The 19,972-nt window shown below is 44.3% G+C and overlaps 1 protein-coding gene across 7 annotated transcripts in view; it reads left to right on the forward strand.

The window, feature by feature from the left end:
• The window catches only part of TENM2 (teneurin transmembrane protein 2), a 700,085-nt gene extending 691,883 nt beyond the window's left edge, over positions 1-8,202 (forward strand). For all 7 annotated transcript variants that reach the window (XM_074838105.1, XM_074838106.1, XM_074838107.1 and 4 more), the window contains 3 exons: positions 415-2,029; positions 5,025-5,155; positions 6,319-8,202. In XM_074838105.1, the coding sequence (XP_074694206.1) occupies positions 415-2,029; positions 5,025-5,155; positions 6,319-7,080 (2,508 nt within the window). In that variant the 3' untranslated portion in view covers positions 7,081-8,202. The remainder of the gene's footprint in view (positions 1-414; positions 2,030-5,024; positions 5,156-6,318) is intronic.
• The last annotated feature ends 11,770 nt before the right edge of the window (positions 8,203-19,972 follow it).

Here is a 19,972-nt window from a genome sequence, read left to right on the forward strand (position 1 = left end):
TTGAATCTGTTGTTTTAAGCAAACCAGAAGTGATGTTCTCTGATTAGTTCCTCACATATTTCACAGTAATAGTTGTGAACTACAACTGCTAGTGGAAAGATGAATCAAGTCATTTATGCATCCCTCAGAAAAAAACAAAAAAAACCCCAGTCCTACTAAAGGGAGGGTAGCTAATGGGTTGTTAACCTACACTTTCTCTGGAGTGTCAGCATATTGATTTCCAAGTAGCAGATCCTCTCATCTGGCAATCTGACAATGTTCCTGGGCAGCTTTGTGCCCCTAACTAATGTATCTAATTCTCTTTTTATTCACTTAACATTAGTGCCTCTTCAGTAAACTTTTCTTTTCTTTAATGCCCTCTCAGAGGTCACATGCTGAAAGGTAGTAACTGTGTATTAATGTTTTCCCCTACAGTCAATGGTACTACTTCTTCAGAGTCAACGACAGTACATCTTCGAGTATGACTCTTCAGACCGACTTCATGCTGTTACCATGCCTAGTGTTGCTCGGCACAGCATGTCCACTCACACCTCTGTTGGCTACATTAGAAATATTTATAATCCTCCTGAAAGCAATGCATCAGTGATTTTTGATTACAGTGATGATGGGAGGATTTTGAAAACGTCATTTTTAGGTACTGGCCGACAAGTGTTCTATAAGTATGGAAAGCTATCCAAATTATCTGAAATTGTTTATGACAGCACTGCAGTTACTTTTGGGTATGATGAAACTACAGGTGTCCTAAAAATGGTGAACTTGCAAAGTGGAGGATTTTCTTGCACAATCCGCTATCGTAAAATTGGTCCTCTTGTTGACAAACAAATCTACAGGTTCTCTGAAGAAGGTATGGTCAATGCAAGGTTCGATTATACATATCATGATAATAGCTTTCGAATCGCAAGTATCAAGCCCATAATAAGTGAGACGCCTCTTCCAGTTGATCTTTACCGTTATGATGAGATTTCTGGCAAGGTAGAGCATTTTGGCAAATTTGGAGTTATTTATTATGATATAAATCAAATCATTACTACAGCAGTTATGACACTGAGTAAGCACTTTGACACGCATGGACGCATTAAAGAAGTTCAATATGAAATGTTCAGATCCCTGATGTACTGGATGACTGTACAGTATGACAGCATGGGAAGGGTAACTAAAAGAGAACTGAAACTTGGTCCATATGCCAACACAACCAAGTATACCTATGATTATGATGGAGATGGGCAACTGCAAAGCGTAGCAGTAAATGATAGGCCAACCTGGCGTTACAGTTACGATCTGAATGGAAACCTCCATCTCTTGAATCCTGGAAACAGTGTCCGATTGATGCCTCTGCGCTATGACCTACGAGACAGGATTACGCGCTTAGGTGACATACCATACAAAATTGATGATGATGGATTCCTGTGTCAGCGAGGCTCAGATGTATTTGAGTACAACTCCAAAGGACTCTTAACAAGAGCTTACAACAAAGCAAATGGGTGGAGTGTTCAGTACCGTTATGATGGACTCGGCCGAAGGGCTTCCTGTAAAACTAACCTGGGGCATCATCTACAGTACTTTTATGCTGATCTTCACAATCCCACAAGGGTAACTCATGTCTACAATCATTCCAATTCAGAAATTACCTCTTTGTACTATGATTTGCAAGGCCACCTCTTTGCAATGGAGAGTAGCAGCGGGGAAGAATATTATGTTGCCTCTGATAACACAGGCACTCCATTAGCTGTGTTCAGCATCAATGGCCTCATGATCAAACAGCTTCAGTACACAGCATATGGGGAGATTTATTATGACTCTAACCCTGATTTCCAGCTGGTTATTGGGTTCCATGGAGGGCTGTATGATCCTTTAACCAAACTCGTCCATTTTACCCAAAGGGACTATGATGTCCTGGCTGGACGCTGGACATCTCCTGATTACACCATGTGGAAAAACATTGGTAAAGAACCCGCTCCTTTCAATCTGTACATGTTCAAGAGTAACAACCCTCTCAGCAATGAACTGGATCTAAAGAATTATGTAACAGGTGAGACTTTATTACGTTTCTTACAAATAACACCACAGATTGGAAGCTGATTTGGGAAGGAAACCAGACTTGTCCTTACTAACCATTTGCTGATCCTCCTGTCAAGGTTGGGCCATTTTCCTTTTTGTGCTATGAAAAGAGCTGGCTAGTCCTGATTTTTTCATACTGTTCCTCCCCGAATGAAGGGCACTAAATGAGAAGCCACAATGAATTATGGAGGTGAAAAAAAAATAATAATTTGCCTAAATATTCAATTTCAGCACAGCCACGGTGCTCTTCCTATTGAACTAGTACTGTATGAAGATGTGTTGATTCTAATTTTATACAAAGAAAAGTGAAGTCACCTACAAGAATCAGTGGCAGGTTAGTCGCAGAATCAGGAATCAGAACTGCTCAGCATCTTTCCCTTCAGGGCTACTTTGAAAATTAACTGCTGCCTGAGCCCACGGGCACATTATGAATTAGCACCAAGAATGGATTTAATTAAACCTCTTTTTCCTATTTAACTTTAATATGCAAACAGTCTTTAGTCTTTAAAACACAAATCTTGATATTTTTTAAATTTATTTCCTCCTGAAAGATTAAGAAATTTTATGGAATGTGTAGAGCTGAGAAAGAGAAACAATAAAGTAGTTTTGATCGCGTATGTTAGAATTGGGTAAAACTTAAAACCTCTTCTTAATTAGTGATAATTTTTCACTTAGTAAGATCACATAGTGCTTGAACTAGCTGCTGGCAATTTCTAAAAAGAAAGGTAATTAATGTCTTCAGGGAAAGCTTTTTTGAGAACTGAATATGCAGTACACAATAATTAGAGCAGTGATATCATATTTTTAAAGGAGCTATCTTAATTTTAGCAGTAATTTGAATTTCAAGAAAAGTGTGCATTTCCTTCAAAGAAAATCATCGCAAGGTTCATTAGTACATTGGGACCTAAACGTATTCATAACACACTCTAGGTTCTACTGTAGCTACTCTGAAATTTGAAAATAGTGCTATTTGTATCTGATGGTGTGAAAATATTGGTGACTAAAATTACCTTGTGATCAAATTCTGTTGTCCTAAATTCAACAAAATTCCTATTTTCATCCACCACTGTTTGAATTAGATTTTTCAGTGTCATCTTAGGATATTTTGCTATGTTTTGAAATTGCATTTGTTTAATCTATCCGTCCACTGGATGAAACCTAGGAAGATATATTGCATTTTGGTATAACACACAGTTTGTAGTCTGTAGAAATATTTCATTGGTAATTAAAATATTTGTTGCTGTATGGACTAAACAGATTATCTTGCACAAGAAGTGATTATGGTGGCACCTTATTTGTCATAGTTAAAAAAAAAAAACCAACAAAAAAAACCCCCAAAAACAGAAAACAAAAAAACCCTTCCCCACCCCAATCCATTCTTACTGTTAACCCCTGATACTGCTTTATTCACAGGTTTTGCTGAAAAGGTATTCCTCTAGCAAGCACAGTGCTGCAAAGCACATTAGCTCAGCAAAATAATAACTACTTTGGATATAGGTCCTCCTCTTTTTTTGTGGAATTAGGGCAACTGAAGTGAATTGTTCAGGAGATCCCATTATACCATAAAATAAATTGAAGCCTTAAAAAGGAGCAGTAACCCTGTGCTGTCCAAAGATAGAGGAAAATATGGTAGGCACTGCGTGATCTTTGTAGATGCAGTATATTCCACTACTTATTTTAGTGTCAGAATGGCTAAGAAAAGAAGACTTTTGCTGTCAAATATCCACAACCAAGAAGTATTACACTTTTTATGATGTAACATTACCTCTGCTAAAAATTTTGGGAAAACAGTCTTTGCAGCAGCAGGCTGGTGCTGTGCTGTGGCTGAGCATGTCCCAGAGGTGTGTCTGTGCCGGCGGGGCTCTGCAGGCACCTTGCGTGCTCATGGGCAGCAAGCAGAGCCCGCTCTGCACCTACCTGCTGCTGACACCATGCTTGGAGGGGTCAAAATTCAGCCCACATGAGTGCCTTGCCACAGTTATGTCTCGTTTCAAACAGGAGTTCGGCTCACATGGAGAGTGGCAATAGCAGCATCAGGAGTCATTGTAGGCTAGCGAGGAGAGAAGGCCGCTGGAAAAGACAGGAGAGATTTTTAAATAAAAATAGTCACGAATATAGGCCCAAACCAAATGAGCAGCTCCCACACTGCTTCTTATCCCCATGACAGCCAGAAAAGAGAAGCAGAAAACGGAAATGTAAAACGAGGTCATGGGCTTTTTTTTGGTTAAAAAAAAAAAACTAAAATATATCAGCAGGTCTTAATACCTGCTGAGTGAGAATTACTGCTATTAATTTAGTTACTTAGCTTTTTCAGGCAGATATGAAGACAGAGTTTTACTGGTCAAACCCAGAGCTGGAACTTCCCGAAGCTCACCCCAGAGCATGCACCCTCCCATGCAGCTCCTACTTGTCCATACAGGGCCTGAAGGGATGGGGACGATAGTCATGGCATCTAAATTTAGATATCTGAGTTACAAGTCTAGTTTCCCACTGCATTTAATGGAGCCTCCTGAGACCTGATGACAGCTAATAGAAGTAGGACATAGAAGAGAAGCCATGTATTTTCCCGGAGGACTTTGCAGATGTTTTTAGGAATACTAACCTAATAAAACATCATTTTACAATACAGTTTAGAGGTTACAGTAGCAATGTCAGAAGGTGTCAGAGATGGAACAAGTATTGGATACAGTAAAATGTTTGGATAATCCATGTGCTGTAATGGAAAAAGAATGAAAGAGGTGATATATCCCTGATGAACTATTTAGGGTAGATTTAAAGCAATATTTCCTGTGCCTGTTCACGGTAGATTACTACAATTCTGTAAAGTGCCATGCTGTAACATAAATTATGAGTTCCCCTGCTACTTGAAATTAAAGAGGTCAAGGATGGATCTCCTAAATTTTTTGATTTTTTGTATTTATTACACACATTTATTTCTCACTTGTGTCCTTACTTTTGATTTTTAGATGTCAAAAGCTGGTTGGTGATGTTTGGCTTTCAGCTTAGCAACATTATTCCTGGTTTCCCTAGAGCAAAAATGTACTTTGTGTCACCGCCATACGAGTTGTCTGAGAGTCAAGCATGTGAAAATGGACAGGTAGGCAGAAATATGAAGTTATTTTTCTTGATAAATTTTCCCCACTCTATGAATAGAACTGCTGGCTCTTCTGTAGTTACAGCAGAAGGCCAAGTATTTATTTCAGTGTAAAATGAAGTGAGTATAGCTAGATTTTATACTAATGAACATATGCCTTTCTTGCCAGCCTTCGTTGTTATCATAATTACAGTGTCATTAGTTTGTCTTTTATTGAGTTCTTCCTTGATTAACAAGTTGTAACTCGATTAACTTGATTAGCAATGACAAAAGGAGACTTTGTCAGGGTAATTTGTCATCTGTTGTACCTTTGGTAAAACCATCCTAATAACATATGTGTTGCAATAAACTTCGGTTGGTACTTGCTGTACTGCTAAGAAATGGTTCTACTTCTCACCCTGTAATAGGATTTCTCATCATTTTTTGTCTGATGCTTTTCATAGTCAGAGGCTTTGGTTTGCTACTCCAGTTACTACAGTTCACTTCAGTTACAGCGTTCATTTCATTTAATAAACTCAAAAAGAGTACTAGGCCAATTCCAAACTTAGTCTTTGCTAGGCTTACTTTACATTTGTGGTAATACAACAGAAATGATCATATAAACCTAAACATACAGCTTTCACAGACTTCTAAGTCATTTGAGAGTCTAAATCTCCTCTTCAGGAATTGCTTTGGTATTCTGGAGCCCAAATTTCATCTATTTTCAAGAAGGCTTACATTCCTGAGCATTTTAGTCATATATAGTGGTTGAAATCTCTGGGCAAAAGTGTCCAGAAGTTAAGTGCCATCTTCTAATAGATTCTCTTTGTTTTGAGCTCTGATTAAAATTGTGCTAGGCTTGGGTTTTTCTTATTCTTGTAATGGACTTTATATAATTTGCCAAAATTGAGATTTGTGGTACTTACATGCTACAAAGGGTGATTAATGAGAAATATTTTATTTGGTATTACTGATAGCAAAATAATTTGCCAAATGAGTATTTACTTGATTCTGAATGGGATATGTATATGGATGGGTAACAGGATGGTCTTCCCATAGCGTAGAATTTTTCACTGCATGGCTTTCCTTTAAAAAAGCAAAGCAAAGATTAGTATCAGTCTCTGAAATGAGTATTTTCAGATCTATGTCTTCTTTGCCATTTTTTTGTTTTGTTTTGCTTTCTCCAGCTAATTACAGGAGTTCAGCAGACGACAGAAAGACACAACCAAGCTTTCATGGCTCTTGAGGGACAGGTCATATCTAAAAGATTACATGCCAATATTAGAGAAAAAGCAGGTCACTGGTTCGCAACAACCACTCCCATCATTGGGAAAGGAATCATGTTTGCTGTGAAGGAAGGCCGTGTAACCACTGGCATTTCCAGCATAGCCACAGACGATAGCAGAAAGATTGCCTCTGTCCTTAACAGTGCTCACTACCTGGAAAAGATGCACTACAGCATCGAGGGGAAGGATACCCACTACTTTGTCAAGATAGGCTCGGCTGACAGCGACCTTGTCACCCTCGCAATGACCAGCGGGCGGAAGGTCCTGGACAGCGGAGTCAATGTCACTGTCTCCCAGCCCACTCTCCTTGTCAACGGGAGGACTCGAAGGTTTACGAATATTGAGTTTCAGTATTCCACCCTGCTGATCAACATCCGCTACGGACTGACCCCTGAGACGCTGGACGAGGAAAAGGCGAGAGTGTTAGAGCAGGCTCGGCAGCGAGCCCTGGGATCAGCCTGGGCCAAAGAGCAGCAGAAGGCACGGGATGGCCGAGAGGGCAGCCGCGTATGGACAGACGGAGAGAAGCAGCAGCTTCTGAACACGGGAAGGGTTCAAGGTTACGAGGGATATTATGTCCTGCCCGTGGAGCAGTACCCAGAGCTAGCAGACAGTAGCAGCAACATCCAGTTTTTAAGACAGAATGAAATGGGAAAGAGGTAACAAATTAACCTGCTGTCATCCTTTGCTGGATGAATCAGTAGTCATAACTGTTATCTCCTCTCCTAAGGAGATGAAGACCTAAATGGGGGCACTAGGCTGAGCTACTCTGGGATAGTAAGTGGCAAAAAAGCTCATATTTTTTGAGTTAAATGCTACTGTTCAAGTGATTAAAAACCACATCCTGAAGTGGACTAAAGCCAGACTGAAAACTAACCATACAAATTAAAAAGTACCCCTGAAATATTACCCACTTGTTCTGGGTCTAAAGAAAAACAAAAAGAAGGCCTCGTATTGTATTACCTCACTCCATTCACACGTGAGCAAACTAAGAAATCCAAGTGGGCCACTTTCACTAACCAGCTGATGAAACACAGATGATTCAGACTGCTTGTTTGATAAATATCCAAGAGGTTTTCATTTAAAGCAAAATACAGGTGCATTTAAAACATGACTTTGGGGTGATTTGTGTGTAGCAACTGGAGGACAATGAGAATGCAAGTGAGAGCGCACTGGAAATAGTAAAGAAAAATATATTTAAAAGTAACAAAACCACACTTGCACTCTGACCCTCCACTTGTCTGGCCTGAAGCTTAACTTATTCAAAGAGGGCAGAGTGTAAAGTTACATTCAAAATGGTGGCTATAAATCACTACAAATAAATTTCATACTCTGTTTGTCTTTGAAGATTTCCATTGTGGACAGTATAACACAGTTACAGGGTGTAGTCTGTTTAGATTCAGTAGTTTGTTGGTATCAGTTCCAGTAGAGCTGTGGGCATTGTGTTACACTATTGCAAATGGGCACCACGTCAGATCACCCTGTACATACATCAGCCAGAAGGCACAATCACTGTTTCAGATTTAAAAATTATTAGTGTGTTTGTTTGGTCGAGAAACTGAGACAATCACATTACAGTCACCACAAAAAAAAAAAGAAAAAAAAAAGTCTAATAAGAACTTTGGTACAAGAACTTTTTTGTAATATACATGTATGAATTGTTCATTGAGTTTTTATATTAATTTTAATTTGCTGCTAAGCAAAGACTAGAGACAGGCAAAGATAATTTATGGCAAAGTGTTTAAATTGTTTATACATAAATAAAGTCTCTAAAACTCCTGTGAATTACTTGTCTTCCATTGTGAAATCTTTTAAAAATGAAAAAATGTTAGTGTCTCACTGTTACCTAATGCACACAGCATCCTGTACGTTGAAATGAGTTGCTGTTGTACTGTGGATTCTACAGAGGGCTGGTCCTTTGATCTGTGGGTAAGCAAAGTCCTACATACACATCACCCAAAACTCTGTTCAGGACACAGGAGAAAACTGGTAAATGCTTCCGAAATTCCCTCTCTGCCGCTCACAACTAGCAACCCTCAAACTGCCGTGTTTCAATCCTGGAATTAGTTTAACTGCACTAAAGTAACCTCCAAACAGTTTGAAAGTGCAGTAACATAGTATTAAATAGAACATGGAAGGGCATGCTGTGAGCCAGAAAGTCTCTGTGAAATCTGTCTTCTTTGGGAGATTGCTTATTTCTACCACATTTAAAAACTGGAGGTAAGATCAAAGACCTTCTCCTACACAAACAGTCACTCCTGATGATGTTAAAAGGGAACCATCTATCAACCAGAGCCCTGCTGCTTTTATCTCATTTAAGTATGTAGCTAGGGAGCTCTACTTAATTTTGAGAACAGTTTTGCTTTTGGGGTTGCAAATGAGGTTTTTAATGATTCATGATATTGACAGATATGCTCGAGTTGATTATGGGCATTAATTCACTCCAGGTCATGCTTAAAGCAGAACAGTTCGGTGGCTGTGTTGTATAACACCTATAGAACTCAGAAAGTACATCTAATTTTTGCTGTGCAAGCAAAAGCCATCCCGTTCTGACCGCAGCGTTACACCCATGCGCTTGCCCTGTGCAGCACACGCACTGGAACCCTGAGCCTCTGCAGGATGAGTCTGGGTACGGTTTCGGATGACGTCCTGTATGTCCATCGCTGCAGGTGTTTTTCTGTGCGGGTGGACTTGAAGTGCTGCTATGTTAGCAGACTGTTCTTTTTACAAGTGAGATCTCTTAAGTATTGTTACTTTTTTTTAATGGAGGCATAAAATATGAAATCACAAGGTGAAGACTCTTTTTATTATCACAGTTTTTCTGGATTACCCTTGCCCTGTACTGGGAACTGCTTAGGTCATTTTTTGGAATGGAATATTTCTTGCAGTTGAGAGGGTTGAAACGAGAACCTGTTGCACAGTCCCCAGTGTCCTTTATTCTGTTACCATTCTCCTAGAGCTGACACTCTTCAGAATTAGAGATTCTGCTACTTCAAAGCGAAACTTGGTTAAACTAAAAGTGCAGCACCCTTATTAATTAAAATGTAACAGATTTGCCAGGGATTCACTCCCTACCCACCTCCTTTGCAAATAACATATACATCATCAGGATGTTCTTAAACACAGCTTCTGAAAGTGGTCCAGTCATGCTTGCTAAATACTCACCAGAGACCCTTTATCCAGGGCCGTCTATGGTTTCCAAAGCCTGTGTGCAACTTAGCACAGGTCCTGTGGAGGGCCCCAGCAATACACTTGAGCTCTTAGATCCAGCTAACTGTTGTGCTGGACCCAACCAAGATCATTCCCAACCTTACCTCTTGGCTCTGCCACTACGCTTTCTTTGTGTTTCCATGCAGACTCCCCGCTGTTTTAACAGTGTACCTGTGTGGGCAAACTCTCCCTGCCTGTCCTTTTGGCAAGTAAACCATAGTATGTCCAGTTACTTGGAAAACCCTTGTGTGGTGCACCAAAGAGATTGGAAGAATTACTGTATTTTGTCATTATGTCAAAGAGCTAGATGCTCTCATGTCTGGAAAAAACAGCTGACTGTTAGAGGCCATACTAAACAGCTTTCAACTTGATGAACGGGGGAGATAACTGGACTGATGTGGCCATGGCCAACCACTTATTGCCTCCTCTCCTGTGGTCCCATCTGTTTCCCCTTTTTCTTGAGGTATCTTTTCCTCCCTTTTCCTTTCTACAACCCTCCCTTTCCTCAATCCCCTCAAATTGGTATCTCCTGTTCCTCTCAAAGCTCTTGCTTTTCCTCTCTCCTCCTTGCTACACTTTTCCATATGGAATAGGTGATTAACTTCAAGCAATGCCAAAGAGACATGAACTGGGATCCTTCTTATGGGAGAGTAGTTAAGTGGTGGCTTTAACAGTGACATTGTGACTGTGTCCCAGCAGTGTTGTGATCAGGACAGGCTGAGGGCAGCCATGTAAGGACCTCAAAGTGCATGAGCCCAGGCCAGCCCAACAGCTACAAACATAGGTTAATCCTTCTAACTCACTCGAGCATAAGCTGAGATGTCTGAAGAGCGAACACAAACCCAAGTACGGGATTCTGTTTGAAGCTAAAACCAGATAGAGAATCAGCATTAGCGTGCATTTCCTTTTCCTCTTGGATTGCTGTAACTGAAGGAATTTGGTATTTATAACCTTGCATTTCAGCCTGAAAAAACTGGTTTGCTTCCTGACTTAGCCCAAATCCTGGGACTTGGCTGTCAGTGTAGGCGCATGTCTCAGCACATCCTGCTCCTCGCCACCACTGGTGTTTTGCCTCTCAAGGTTGCACTCCACAACATTTTGGTTGGCCACATGATGGCAGTTCTGCCCGTGAGACACTCAGAGGTACCAGCCTTTGTCTCCTTGCCCTGCCTTGCCCACACAAGTCCCCCAATAAAGGCACCAACAGAAGCTCATCCTAAACCTGGGCCAGACCAATGGATCCACAATACTCTCTCATGGGAGAAAATATGGTGAAGGAAGAATTTAGACCCTTTTTTTCTTTTTTCTTTGCTACCTGGAGTGCAAGGGCTGACACACACACACACACATGTGGTGGGGCTCTGAGAATGTGCAGTGCCAGTCTGAAACCTGCATGGGACCCTGGCTCTGGTACTGTTAGTTTTCACCTCTCAGAAGTTTCCTACCAGAAATGAGTGTGCCAACAGCATTCTGCCTCTGTAATATTACCCTGTGAGACCCTGATCTTCACGTAGCCCAGGCTCGCCACTGCTGTAAGAGCAGAAGAGCTAGACATCCCTCTTCCCTCATCTGCCCTGGACATGACTGTAGCACCTCCTCGAGGCTCTCTTGTGTTTGCTGGTTGAGAGTTTCCTGTGCAAACAAGCATCAGCCTTCCCCGGGAACCCAAGAAAACCACATCAGAACTGAGGCCCATTGAATAATTTGCATTAACTGCTTTGTGCTATAATTTCTGTCAGGTTGACCCTTTTGCCGACAGACTTGCAAACACTTCTAAAGCACTCAGTGATGATCGAGCATGGGAATATGTTCAACATTCAACTTTGAGGTGACAGCCCTAGGAAACTCGAACGGTAAAGTTTCTGTCACCCTATCATACTGTCCTGTGTTCATCTGGTGATCTTGCAGGTGAACCACATGTTAAGGTCAGTCATATACTCAGGTGGCCTTTATTTTAACTGTGCACCTGTTCAAAGGTGAGATTGTACCTTACAAACTAAGGCCTTACAAGTCCTACACCATCCAAATGTTAAGCACAAGGCCCCTAATCTCAGGAGATACAGATTTTATCCGGAAAACAAGAGCTATAGCTATAATTTTTTCTCTAAAGAGGAAATAAGGGTAGATGTCCCTGGACAATTTTGAAAGTGAAAATGAGGAATGGGGCTTTACTAGCGAGAGGTAGAGCATAACAGGCTCCTTGGCTTTAGCTAAGTGGGGTAATGAAGAGGTACCACGGGAAGTTCCTTCCCAACCTCCTCAGGTACAGCCTGCAGCATAAAGGTTTCTTATTTACAAGGATTACTTAATTCAATTCTTATTCACTGCATTTGAAATCTGCAACTCCTCTGGAATCAAACGCACTTTTCTGTCTCAGTGGCACCAAGTGCCGAGGGCTGCATGCTTAGAGAGTTTAAGACAGGGTCATCATCCACCACAGTACAGCTGCTGAGGCAGCTGCAAAAGACATTTTACTCACCAGATTTGTGACTTATCGGAGAGGACTTACAGCCTTACAGTCACTTTCAGCCCATGGGAAACAGTGAAGGTGTGCTGACTCTAGCAGGTGGCTCCACTGGGCAGAGACTGTCACAGGAGGCTCCTGGTGTTGGTAGGTACCAGTATACATACATTGTAATGCTGTAACTGCTTGTTTAGGTCCATAATACCTAAACAATTCTCTCTCCCTTGCCATGTATGCCTATCATCTCCCTAATAAACATAGTTTTATGCAATGCTTGAACACGACCAAGAGCTCTAGAAAGGCAAATACTATTACCAGTGTCAAAGCACAAACTCCCCCGTGTTGATAAAGCCCTTTCTGCTTCTGCCTAACCCAACACAGCAGTGCTGGGCAGATCTAGAGTCGTGGTCATGAACTGCGTGTGTCTACAGCAACACCTGACAGGTGATTACCTGAGCTACTAGGAGGAGCAGGTGTATTGAACAAGCAGCCAAGACTAGGCCATACAACAGTCATCACAACATGTTTTGCAGTGCCCTCACAGCTGGACCCATCACACTAATGGGCTAAATTTGTAATTTTAATCTCAGCTGACCAAGACATCACTATGTTAGCCCAGCCTCCCCACCACTACCATCAAAAATAAATAAAAACTGAGAGGTAGAATCACCGGTGTGATGTGCTCCTGTACCCAGATGGCCCAGGCAAAGAAACAGCTTGGCAGAGAAGGCAGGGACTCGACCCTGCCAGCCTCCCCCACACGTTGTTTGAGTGGCTGCCTATGAGCACCCTGCATACTGCAGGCCAGTCAACCTCTCAACCTCTGCAACCACCAGCCCCAAGAGCCACTTCTTAAGCTGGGGAAGGTGGGGTTTGCATCAAGGCAAGGGTCAGTGCTCCAGCACATGCCTTGCACCCACCCATGTGCTTCAGTTCACCTGCAGCTCAGCAGATGCCACCAGCTGAGTCCTGCCCACACTTCCCCGCACCTCTGTGGCAGGAGTGGGGCATTCCTCTTTCCAGTTCTGCAGTAGCTCTTCAAAATACATACCTAATATAACAGGTTAGGCTTTCCCTTATTTCCTTATTTGTTAAAATACTTCTGTAGCGCCTTAAGCTTCTACTGAGGATTTAATGGTTCTGGGGTTAGAGTCAGGCTACTTCTGTGGTGCTTCTGAGCCAAGGAGAAAAAAAAAAAAAAGCAAGTAATAAAATAAAATGTGGTAGAAACACCATGGGAGAGAACCGTGTGCCAACTTTCAGAAAGAAGCAAGTGAATGCAGCCAATTTATAAATCCTTAACAAATAGGATTTACAATGCAAGTGGCAGTTAAGCTATCATGAGTACAGAAGGTGGTAGGCAGTATACTGTAACGCTGTCCATGCTGTGTTACAGCAGCTCAACAGCATTGCTATTGGACAAATTATATTTACAGAAGTTTTACAGCTTTAGATGACAGCTTCTGGCAGGCTTTAGTCCAATTTTGTGGTTGCATATAAAAAGAAAACCTGCCAGCAGAATTGTGTTGGCTGTACTACTGCCTGTTCTGCTAAAGCCCAGGCCTTGTGACTGTTTCAAATACCCCTCCCTCCCAAACTTCATTAACTGAAGCAATCATGTAAATGAAAGTAAAATATCAAGAAACATTACTCAATGCTATAAATCAGTAATCCAACTATGTTGTTTCTAGTGGTCAGCAATAGGCAATGACTCAGTAGGCTCTTCTTAATAAATCAAGACTTTTTCATCTGTCAAAAGTTCTTCCTAGAGATGAAAATCAGATTCCTGTTTGCCTCTGTGGACTGTAGTCATCTTTTTGAAGACATCCCCATCTTACTGCCTTGGTCTCTGCTCAGGTGGGGAAGGCAGACCATTAATAAGCTCGTGACAAACCATCTGAGAGGAGAGTTTTCACACCGGACACAGCATAGGGCCCTTATTAAAAACCAGGGGTGGTGTGGGTGGAGGCTGGAGGAGGGCTTGGAGTCCAGCTCCTTTCTTTAGGTTTCACAGAGTCACAGGACAGGTGAGGCTAACCTGCTGTTAAGAGCAGGGGCTCAGAACCATGTCCAGCTGGGTTTTGCCTGTCTTCAAGGATGGAGACCACAACCTCTCTGGGCAACTTGTTCCAGTGCTCAGTCACCCTCACAGTAAAATCAGTATTTCTTACGTTTAACCAGAATTTTCTGTATTTCTACCTGTGTCTGTTGCCCCTTGTCCTGTCACTAGGCACCACTGAGATGACCCGGGCTCCCCTGTTGTTACTCCTCCCTTCAGATGTTCATACACACTGACAAGATCCCCCCTAAGCCACTTCTTCTCCAGGCTTACCAGTCCCAGCTCCCTCATCCTCTCCCCCTACATCAGATGCTCCAGTCCCTTCATCATCTTCATGGCCCTTTGCTGGACTCTTTCCAGTATGGCCATGTCTGTCTTGTTCAGGGTCACCCAGAACCAGACCCATCACTCCAGATGTGTCTCGCTAGTGCTGAGCAGCGGGGAAGGATCACCTCCTCGACCTACTAGTGATGCTCGGCCTAATGCAACCCAAGATGCTGTTGGCCTGCTTTGCCACAAAGGCACATTGCTGACTTGTGGTCAACTTGGTGTCCCCCAGGTCCTTTTCTGGAAAGCTGCTTTCTAGCTGGGTGGCCCCCAGTTTCTACTGGTGCTTGGGGTTGTTCCTCCCCACGTGCAGGACTGCAATTCCCTCTGCTGAACTTCATGAGGTTCCCATCAGCCCCTTTCTCCAGCCTGTCCCCCTGGACAGCAGAAGACCCTCTGGTTTATCAGCCACTCTGCCCAGAACCTCCCTCAATTGCCATGGCCCTTCAAAGATAGCAGGGAATGGCCCGGCAGTGCCATCTGCCAGCTCCCTCAGCTCTCCTGGGTGCACCCCAGCAAGTCCCAGGGACTTGTCCATGTCCCATTTGTTGCTCCCTTACCTGATCCTGCTCCACCAAGGATAAGACTTCCTTGCTCCAGACTTTCTCCCTGGGCAAGCTGAAGGCAGACTGTTCATACCAGGAAAGACCAGAGGCCATGAAGACACAGAATATCTCAGCCTCATCTGTATCACCAAGTCCCCCACCACAGCTCTGCTTTCTACTGGCCCGTTACTCCTGTGGCAGGTGCACCCGCCCCATGACAGCAGCTTCTTGGCTGCTGAGGTGTGGCAGCTCCTGGCTGCCTTTGTTCTCAGGGCCTGGCGGTAGTTGGGGCCTTTGGCCAGTGGGAGCCGCTATTGAGCACAGGTCAGACTCGGCCTGGGTATAAATGGAGTCCCCTGGGGAGCCATTTTGAGTTTGTTCTCTAGAGCAGCAGCTGCGGTCGAGGACTCTCCCCTGGGGTCAGGACGCTGCCCAAGGAAACTCCTCGAGGGGCCTTGGGTGGGGACGCTGCCCTGAGCAGGTCCTCGAGGTTGAGAGCCCTCACTTGTCAGGTGAGTGATAAAGCGTTTTGGGTTGCCTTAAACCCCAGGGAGTGGTGCATTGTTCTGTGTTTTGGGTTGTTTAAACCCTAGGCAGTTGTGCTTTGTTATGCCTTTTGGGTTGCTGTTAAACCCTATAGAGTTCTTTGATACGTGTTTTGGGTTGCCGTTGAACCCTAGGAAGTTGTTCTGTTCTCTCACAGACATTTGAACCTGTAATTTATGGAGAGCTAGTTAATTGTGTTAATAAAAATTTTTTTTATTTTTGGTGGCTGGTTGTTTATTTGAGAGCCTCTGTAACAACTCCGTGTAAGGTTTGTCACAGGTAAAGGAAAAATACTGTTCTTGGTCATATTTGACATCAGGTAACATAACCGCAAAACTCACTGTAACTTAAAATTTAGGCCCGTTTGCCTGAGGAAGTGGGTCTAGTTTGTCAGGTTTGTAGTTTGTGCTCCCACCAGGCCCATTGACCACCTCCACCTCCCCTCCCGCCTGCTGCTCCCCGCAGCCCCGACGGGGGCACCCGGGCAGGTTGTTGGGCCGTCGCATCCACCTCAGTTCAGCCCCCGGTACCTGGCCTGAGGTGTGACAGGGACAGGCAGCCACCCTCTCGCCACTGGTAGGAGACAAATGCTGCTGTCCCTGTGGTCACAGGCCTCACCTGGCTTCACAAGACATGTCCTGTTCAGTGCTACAGGGGCCCTTGAGAGGAAAGGTGGATCGATAGCCACAGCACCAGTAAAGCTCAGCACTGTGTTACCAGGTGGATGGGGGTGAGAGGCAGCTATAGAGCAGCATATGGATTACTAAAGCATGACATAAGTGCTCCTTAGAGCCCTAGCCACTTGTTAGGTATTTTCTAAGTGAAACTAAGCTGCTTTAAATGGACAGTTGTTTCTTTAGTGTCTCTGATTTATATAGTAAAGTAACTAGGTGGGGTTTGGTTGTGGTTTTTTTCTTTGCTGCTGCAGCTGTGAGGCTGCTGTGTGCTGGACAGAAGCAATGCTCCGACTGCAGGGCTGTGAACATGTGTTCATTCAGCAACACCACTGTTTAGCCTCTCGCCCCCTGCCCCACGTAGTACAGGGGATAAATCCCTGTTGCACTGCAGTTATCAGCACCACCTCACCAGCCTCTGGCTTCAAATTCATGTCTGACTGAAACAGTGTGCTGCTGAGAAAGCGAGGTGTGCGTGGGTGAGAAGGGAAAGCCTTGGAGAACTTGCTTCTGCCTTTGTGGTACTTTGCCCTTCACTGTGGTCTTGTCCCCTTTGGGACCTGCCATGCCACGGACAGCAATGGTACCCTGTGGTGGGCACGTCCCTGCACTGCTCCTGCACTTGGCAGCTGCAGACATGCCGCTGGACAGACTGCCAAGGCAGCAGGACAGACTGCTGAGGTGCCTGGCTCCCGCCCCACTGTCGCCTTGCTGAGCAGCAGCCGGCTCATGAGAGCAGCCGTGGCGTCCTTCCTGTGGTCGCTTCCCACTTTGAGACAATGGCACCTGTGCCTTCACCATTCATTGCTGCTGCCCCCAACTCAACCGCTGAAACTGTTCGTTAAAGCTAAGGGGGGGCAGAGTTTTGCAGCACCTCATGCTAGACAACAGAAATCCCACCTGCAGTGCCCTGTTGTCACTATCATAGTGTAAAATGAGTCCCAACAGAAAAACCACATCTGCCAGGTTAGAATGTTGGCAAAACTAAATATATGTTGCTCCTCTTGCCCTGGGTCAGGCACATGTTGCCATCCCAGTGGCGCCTGTGCAGCTCCGGTCCGTGGTGGTGTGTGGCCAGCTCGTTTTGATGTGGCATGATGATGGCACTGCGGTGCTCAAGACCAATTACTGTATCACTGCACATAGACACATATCCTTTTACAAGGCTGCACACGTGCAGGCTATTCCTTTCTTGCATGTAGTGAAAGGCACTTGTCACACTTGATAAGGACGAGCTCCGGCTGTGACACGTCCTGTGCACATGCCACCGCCCCGCTCTGCTGCCGCAGGACACCCACACAGGGCTGCAGGTGACTCTGGGTTTGGGAGTCATGAGCCACGCTGGCAGTAATGCAAAAGTTCGTATTTTCAGGCCAGAAAGGTGGAGTGCTGTGGCAGTTCTGCGGCTGGTGAGCTGGCAAATGACCAAGAAAAAGGTGTTTATGGGAGGAGGTCTCCCTAACTTCTGAACAAATAATGGGCCAGTAAAAATAGCAATTGATACCAAACCAACTGCCTTTTCTGTCATATGTGTTCTTCATGACAGGTTGATAGAAATTTTTAAACTTTTTTTTTCTTGTGACTGAGTGATTGGCCCCATTCCTAACTCCCACCTGCAGCGCCAGGGCTGGCTGCCAAGGGCAGACCTGCCTGTGCCTTTGCTGAGGAGCTCAGCGCTGGTGCTGTGGCCTCAGGTCCTGCCGAGCTCAGCGGAGCCCCATGTCGAGTGGCTGGGTGGGTGGCAGCTGCCAAGAACGGCTGATGCCCCACAGGAGACAGCCAAGCGCCTGGGGATTGGCGCAGGGGCTCACGCTGGGATTGGAGACTCTCACTGCTATGAGAGCAGCTCCAGCTGCACTGGGGTGGTCTGTTTAGGCTAAGCAGCTCCCAAGTATTGCAAGATAGAAAACACACATTCAGCTCCTAGTATATGTTGCAAAGGACGTGCATACACTCGGGGAAGACAGAGATCCAATCTTCTCAGCAATGTCGGAAGATTGCAGTGCAGTGCTTCCAGTGAACACACAAGGGTCTAAAAAAACAACAGAATAAGGGTTGTTTGGGGGGGGGGGCGGGGGGGAAATCCTGTTTTGTTTGTAGGTGAAGAAAATCTGAGAGCACCCAAAGGTCACAGTTAGGAATTTATTCCCTTGCTGCAGGCTTGTTTGCTGAAAGATAAAGATCTTTGGTGCAGGTGTACAAAGTGCCAAGGATCGTGAAGGTGACACAGAGTAAACCATGGCTGAGTGACATGCTCGTGGCAGCCCTGACAGCCCCAGGAATCATGAGGCCTGTCCCTCTCACAGGTGTCCTGCGACATATCCCATTCTTCTGAGGCAGAGCTCAGCTGACAGAGGGTTTTCCTGCCTTTGGGTGTTAACAGTGCTGCCGTGTTAGATCCAGCCTTGCCTGTGGCAGGGGATGGCCTGAACATTTGCACTGGTGTAAATATTGACCTGTGGCTCGGGAGAACCCTGATTCAGCAGTGGCTGGGGGCTGTCCTATAGACCGCAGTATCTCACCTTGTTTCATAAACAGCCCTGTGTAACAGCCCCACCACACAGTCACTTACAGCTCTTGGTTACTGTGAGCTACTTCTAAACACAGCATCCAAAAAAAATACCCAGAGCAAAGGATGGGAAAAAAAATTATTTCAGCTGTGGCAGGTTGTTCTTCAAGTGTTCAATGATGCAGCTGTAGCTCAAAGAGCATCTGGTCAGTGCAAGCCTGAGAACTCCTGCATCCTCCTGTGCCGCATGAGGCAGTCAAGGCTTGAAGGTTGGGGAGGAGTCAATTTGGACCGAGTGCTGCAGGCTTGGTGCTGCAAATGCACTTGTATTTTCACAAGGCTTGCAGTGGCTGAGCCTTCTTAAGGCTGTAGCTCCCAGACTCACCCCCTGGGTCTCTTGCCTTTACTTTTCAATCTTGTTTTAGCTGCCGTGTGACTTTCCCCCTTCTTGACTTTTCCGTTAGATACACAATTTTATCCTAGACACTCACAAAAGCAAGTAATACATTTATTTACTACTTAATAAACAAATGTGGGGGAGTCTTCTCAATTTTTTCAATGTTTAGGGTAGCATAAAGAACTGCATTATGTTTACTAATGCTGTTCATGATAAACAGTATGACAAAGGTAGCTTGAAATTTAACAATAGAAATACAGAAATACAGGAGACTGTATTAAGCTTTCCTCTTTCTCAGAAACCTTTATTTAGTTTGATTGGCTTATGACGAGCAGGTCTTAAACCTTCCCGTACTTATTATCCAGCCGCCTTTTTATTTAATTTAGTTTTTAAAATTCCTTTATTGATTGCTTTTTCTCTTCCACTCTCTGCTAGCTTTGACACGAGCCCATTGAAGAAGCCTGTATGGTTTAAGTCAGTTTGTCGGCTGCTTCACTGTGCAAATGCAGGTGTCTGGTGGGTCATGCTGCGACCCGGGATGATGGGATAAGAGAAAAAATAAGCAAAAAGAGGAAAAATAAGGAGACATCAGGGCCTGGGTGGTTTGTCTAGGGGAGCAGCAATATTTCCTTTGCACAGCTGTGCTAGGGTGGCTGGAGCTGTCAGTAAAGATGTGAACAGAAATAAAAGCTGGAGGGATAGGAGCTTCCTAACCCTGTGTTAAGGTGCTGCCACCAAAGCCAGCCACCAACAGGACTGTGAACTCCTCACTTTGGAACCACAAAGCTTTCTCAGCCTGGTTTCCCTACACCTGGTGCAACTGG

Source organism: Strix aluco, chromosome 13 (assembly GCF_031877795.1).
Source record: "Strix aluco isolate bStrAlu1 chromosome 13, bStrAlu1.hap1, whole genome shotgun sequence".
NCBI classification, from domain to species: domain Eukaryota; kingdom Metazoa; phylum Chordata; class Aves; order Strigiformes; family Strigidae; genus Strix; species Strix aluco.